Source organism: Dermacentor silvarum, chromosome 2, assembly GCF_013339745.2.
Source record: "Dermacentor silvarum isolate Dsil-2018 chromosome 2, BIME_Dsil_1.4, whole genome shotgun sequence".
Classification (NCBI taxonomy): Eukaryota; Metazoa; Arthropoda; class Arachnida; order Ixodida; family Ixodidae; genus Dermacentor; species Dermacentor silvarum.
In genome coordinates this window covers 219637011-219643431 of record NC_051155.1, presented here as the reverse complement: position 1 = coordinate 219643431, position 6421 = coordinate 219637011, and the positions used below count along the sequence as shown (strand labels likewise).

Here is a 6421-nt window from a genome sequence, read left to right as displayed (position 1 = left end):
ACTAGGCGGAAAAATCATATTTATGGGCTAAAGGCAAACATTTGCTTGATTAGGACATTCACCCGTACAGTTCAGCAGTATGGCAAAAATGGTAGACATTCAAGAGAGGACACATGAAATTAAACTAGTACACATTTTACACCGTTGAGTACGCAATTCACGAAAAAAGAAAGGAAAAGGTTAAAGCGCTCGCGCTTTCGTGGGCACAGGTCCGCCGACCTTCGTCTAAGACGGCATGGCAGATTTGCTGTCGCGGAACCCTATTGGGTGTGCCATCTCGTGGAACTAGCCTATGCGCGCGTTTGTGGTGTCAATCGCAAATCAACGTGTCATCATGAGGTAGACGATCGTACCGTAACTTATCACGCCAGTTCATCAAAGGGCAAATTAAGTTACTTATCTCCCTGAGGGTCATTTCATGTAGCACCCCTTGTCATCTGGAGTAGCACGCATGCGTGTGGCGATGCAAGCACCTACAGCATTCATTAACAATTATCTCTCTCTACGTCCCTCAAGGTCGCCCGCCTCTCATCAGTCGCGCACATCAATCTGTGCAGGATGTGGGGTGCGCGACCATCCGTGGGCGACGTTCTCGAGGTGCTACAGCAGCGCATGCTGGACAACTCGGTTATAGTGTTCAGCAGCGACACGGAGGCTTGCCCTGGGGCCTGCACGCCAGCCGTGGCTTCAACTGGCCGCTACGGGGCGCCAAGGGCACCCTGTGGGAAGGCGCCACGCGGGCGGCCGCTTTCCTCTGGTCGCCCCTAGTCACCCGTAATCGCAGTCTCGCACCAGCTCATGCACATCGTCGACTGGCTTCCCCGCTCTACCGGGCCGCCGGTACTTGTTTCAACTCTTCGTCATGTCCTCTCGAAACTTGTATAACACCACAACAAAAGAACAAAGGCGGTGAAAGTCACGACACAGTGCCCGCGTTGAATCTTTCACCTTCCTTTGTCCTTTGTGCACAGTTACAAAGTTTCCCTAAACGTACCAACTCTCCCAGTCTCTTGATTCTTCTGCTACCAATCCTGGTGTTGTACATTTTATTAGCGAAGGTACCAGCCAATGACATAGATCACTCATGGGCGAAATATTTGTTAATCCGGCCCCTGATCTCGATCGCAGACATGTCCAGATGTATGCACAGCATGCGAACTTCGGATATTTTTTTCACATCTCGGACACCTTTGCCACGTCTTAAGCCATCGGAGGAATCCCGGTGAATGTCTATCGCCCCCCCCACTTTGCTTCCGCAACTCGCGCAGCTGTCAACTATAGAAACTTCAGCGCAAGGCGCCTATAACTGGCTGTTCAGTAAACAAACAACAAACAAGCAAAGGTTGCTGTCAGTTCTTATCACGCTTCGCACTACGACAATCGTAGGGTTTACGCCAACCGACGGTTGTGCGACGTCCACCGTTCAGCTAGACGCACGCGCCGCTTGCACAATCTCGCCCAGGCGGAGATCCGTCAAAAATGAAGAGGCTCGACGGCCACGACATGTGGCTGCAACTGTGCGCCGACCTGCCTCCCCGCGTGTCGAGCTGCTGTACAACATCGACCCCGTGGGCGACACGGCGGCACTGCGCTACCGCGATTACAAGCTGGTGCTGGGCGTCTCGGCAGACGACTCTACGACCAACGGTTCCTGACGCCCGGCAGCTCTCGGCCCTACGCGGACCTGGACCGCCTCATGGCCGCGTCGAAGCGGCGCGAGCGCTGCGGGACTTCTACAACACGGGCGCGTTCCTCTTTCCCAGCCAGTGGCGCGAGAGGGCCACACTCACCTGCGGCCCGCAGGAGAGCTCCACTTCGTGGGCGGCGACCCACCCTACCTGTTCGACCTGTCCAAGGATCCTTGCGAGATGCACAACCTGGCACCCGACAACCGAGCGGTAATATAGGCAGCAATTGTATACTGTATAGACTCGTGTAAGGGCCGCACCCGTGTAAGGGCAGGCCAAAATTGGCAAGCCAAAATATGAGACAAAAAAAAAACACCGCATATCCACGAAGTGAATGATGATGAGTGGGCTAAGCACCGGGGGATCATTCGGGCAAAACGCTGGAAGCGTTCTCCGGAAGCCGGAAGCAGGAGCTTGGCGTACATACACTGCACACACCACACACACACACACACACCACTAAATATATAATATATATATATATATATGTAGTAGACACAATAGATATATATATATATATATATATATAATATATATATATTGTACACGTGTGCAGTACATGTACATGCTCTTGTATACATAGCACATGCAAACCAGAGCTACGACAACGGACAACTACGAGGGACAAGGCTCGGCCCTAAGGTGCTTCGCCCCTAAAACGTTTCCAACCGAGAAGCAATCGCGTTCGATGCTCCGATGCCGCGCGCGCGCGCATCGGCGAATTTTTGCGCGCTGCGTAGTTCCCCGTGCCGCTACTAAATCCCTAGAGCCAGGGTGTGCACAAAATCCAGGGTGCGCGCAAGTCTACGGCTGCGCCGGCACCATTTTTAGCAAAAGTTCGGTCGCCTGCAAGGGCCGCACCTTGTCAAAATTGTGAAAAAAGAAGTGCGGCCCTTACACGAATCTATACGTGTTGTGTCGTCGCGTCTCTTCTCAGTGTACATGTTGGCGGCAGGTAAACAGAAAACAAGCAAACAGTTCATGGCCCTTTACAAAAACAAGGTCATAATCACAATCTTGAAGTAAGCATTGCGTGGAAGATCGAGTGATATCTTTAATGCTCATTTACGAATATAACTCAATGCTGACGATCAGACGCATTCGTATACAAATTATCTTCCGACGAATTATCTTGCACAACATTCGTAATTGAGTACACAAATACCATCTGCGGCTTTTCAATTTTTTTTTCGAAATGTGTGAAAACTGAGGCCAAAGTGCAACAAAGAGAAATGTTTTCGTGCACACTTTGACCAACGTTTGCTAATATGCGCAACGAGAGGTAAAAGCAAGACCATTTTTGCAACCGAAGTTGTTACTTATGAGCGCATTTTCTTTTACCTCACCGAAGCGCTTACGTGACGTACGAACGCCAGCAAAATAATTTATTAATGGATGCTTGTCTAACACTTCATACCAGTCATTTCTTTGCCGAAAAAGGAAATGTATAACTTATATTCCGCTCATTCTAATTATATCTTCCATTAAAGTGGACCGTATTTCAAACGACACATCATCTCTGAAGCGAAGCATAACTTGCTTGTAAAAAAAAAAAGCGAATAAGGAAACGTATAATCATTTGTATACGTATACCGGGTTCAAATTAAGCTTTACGAATTTTTAAAATCGCGTGGCAGGTAGCATAATCTTATCGTTGAGCTGGGTTATTCGAAGAGGCGGACATTAGTAGCATGAGAAATCGAAACACACATTCAACTAATTAACAAATTGACTAATTAACTTCTTAGGTAATTACTTTACTACACATATTGCAATTTACGAATTGTAGCCGGTGAGTTTGCAAGACGCATTCACTTGAAATGAATTTCCAGGATGACACCAGTTTCGAGATATTATTTCCCAAAGTGTGGGACGAAATACATGGGCGTTCCAGCTACTTTTGTGCTTCAATGTATAAAACAGCATTTTAATAAATAGTAAGTGGAACAACAGTGCATTTTTACGGCGATTTCTATGGCGCATATCTCTAACTGGTGTCATTCTGTTGATTCATTCCAAGTGGATGCGTCTTGCAAGCTCACCGGCTACAATTTGTAAATTGCAATGTGTCGTAAAGTAATTAACTAAGAAGTTGATAAGTCAATTTTTGTTAATTAGTTGAATATGTGTTTCGGTTTGTCGTGCTTAGTTACTAATGTCCGCCTCTTCGAATAACCCAGCTCAACGATAAGAATTATGCTACCTGCCACAGGCGATTTTTAAAAATTCTGTAAAGCTTCATTTTGAACACCCGGCATCAGACACGCAAACATCTAATTCACTTAGGGAAAGTGAACCACCACTAATATCTCGCAAATAGGCCGTTGCGAACAAGACAGGAAAATAATATTTAAGCGTTGACGCCGTGACGTAGTCTTCTGCGTTCCTTCATCGCTGTATACGCCAGAATATTCCGCCAAGAATGCTATATTACATCATCCTTACCGCCCACAATTGCAGCAAACCATCAGCAAAAGTATTAGGAAGGTGGAAGCTCGTGGAACTTCGTTCACGACTGAAATTCCGCCTCGCTCTTAGGTGGCGTATAAATGTTGGAAGAACCTAGAGAAATAACATCTCGGAGCAGTCTAAAGGAAACGCGTTCATTGTATGTTTTCGGCGTTGTCAGTCTTTGCCCAATTTGGTTTAATATAACCGGCCCCGTGGCACTTCACTCTGTGCAGCTGCTGTCCGTGCTCATTCGGAAGCTCGCGAGCTACGCGATCACATCGGTGGCGCCACGCAACAAGCCCGCAGACCCGAGGTCGTACCCCCAGTACCACAACGGCACCTGGGCGCCTTGGGTGAATGTCGCCTCCACATAGACCGCGCTGCACAGTTTTGATGGACACCTGCAACAAGCTTCGCGTACTGGGTTTCACCGCAACTTCGTGTCGAACAGAAGGTGTGCAGGCGAATCCACCAGCGACGTGTGAAATTGTTTCCAAACCTATACGTAGGACAGCACAGATGAGTGTGTGATACAGAGAGAGTAATAAATGTATATTTATTGACAGCAAGGCGCAGAGTCGGCCGCAGGATCGAGTGTTGTGCTTACTGCTGCGCAGAAGACAAACGGACCCCAAGTGTGTCTTGAGTGCAGGATTCAAAAGAACATTGGCCATGTTCTCCGTGACTCCTTCGAAAAGGCAGCACTGCGTCGGGACTTGGCGCGGTATTCTGCTCGCTCGGACGTTCACTCTCTTTCACAGCAGATATACGTACGAGCCTGCAGTGAGCGCTCGTGTGCCTGGAGAGTAACAAAAGCGCGCTTCTGACCTTTTCGAGCGAGACGAACCTTGACTCCCAGGCAAATAAACGCTCTTCACGTCACTCGACCTTGTCTGCAATTGAATGAAAGTGCACAGATAGCGCGAACGGGCATTCATGGTTACCGCGTTTACGTATGTGTGTATACATGGTGTAAGGATTGCTCTCTCTTTGAACAGCCTTTACAATAGATTTCGCGTCGAAAACTGTCTTCAAGATGCAGAAAAAGCGCCCAGTAGATGCGACAAAAAATGTTTCACCATTTTTGTACGCCGGCACAGAACTGCGTTCTGTGCGTTCTGTGTAGACAATTGCGTTTACTATAGCAAGATGTGGCAAATAGGCTGGTTAAGCGCGAAATGATTTGGCAATCTCTTCTCAGCCAGCGCAGGGTAACGCATGCTCTTGTTCGAAGAGTCGTTGGAAAGGTTTTGCACTGACAAGCGTGTTTGCGAGTGCGAGGTGTGCAGGCAAAGCAGCCAAGTACTTGCGATATGGTTTAACAGTCTTCTCTTAGTCACCGCAAGGCTACGTGTGCTCGCCGTTTGACCAGCCATCGTGGCAGTTTCGTGATGAAAACTGTCTTTGCTAGCACGTTCTACAAGCAAAGCCACCAATGATGATATATATGGGTATATTGGCGCAAGGGCAAGAAATGGCCAAAGAGCGCCGAAAAAAAAAAAGCCGCCGAGAAAAGGCGACGTAGTTTTACAATGTATTTCACGCCAGCAAAGGGCAGATAATCTCCGCGTCTGGCCACTCGTCGAACAACACCGACTGTAGCTATGTGTATAAGTATCCCGACCAGCACAACACGTTCCGACTATGTCTAATGAAACAACCAGCAACTACGATTACAAACTACGATTATATCCCACCCCCCTCCCTATGCACGTGGCTTAGTGGCTATGGCGTTGCACTGTTGAACATGAGGTCACGGGGTGTATTCTTGTACGCGGCAACCGCTACCTGATGAGTACAGAATGCAATAATGTTCGTTTACCGTTCTTAAAGTGCACGTTAAAAAATTACAGGTGGTTAAAGTCAATGCAGAGGCCGCGCGGCGTCCCTCATAGACTCCCGTGCAGTTTGGGGACATTAATCCACGCAATATATTCCTAGTATGTAATCCCTGCCCTTTTCAGCGACAAATACATATCATCTAACAACATTTCGAACGTTAAATAAATACAATAGTTGATTTACAAATTTGTTTCTCGGTGGCACGTAGGCGCCCGTAGGACCTCGTCTATTTGCACAAAGAGCACCACGAAACCCTAATGAATTCGTGAAAGGTTGCATCGGACCGATGTCGAGTGCCGAGCATGCAGAGGCCTCTTATGCAACGAAAACGGTTTATTCCTCCTGCTTCTCGTCGTGCGCGCAAGGAGGCACGTGCACGAGCAGCGAGAGAATGCTGAACGCGCGGACACGAAGAATTGGTCGGATTGGACGACTTTTGT

General features: G+C 48.0%; 1 protein-coding gene across 1 annotated transcript in view; it reads left to right on the top strand.

Annotated features, from left to right (window-relative positions):
- The window catches only part of LOC119440714 (dual specificity mitogen-activated protein kinase kinase 1-like), a 27280-nt gene extending 22767 nt beyond the window's left edge, over positions 1–4513 (top strand). Inside the window, exons 9-12 of the mRNA XM_037705599.2 lie at positions 558–721; positions 1387–1610; positions 1764–1898; positions 4373–4513. Of these exons, the coding sequence (XP_037561527.2) occupies positions 558–721; positions 1387–1610; positions 1764–1898; positions 4373–4513 (664 nt within the window). The remainder of the gene's footprint in view (positions 1–557; positions 722–1386; positions 1611–1763; positions 1899–4372) is intronic.
- The last annotated feature ends 1908 nt before the right edge of the window (positions 4514–6421 follow it).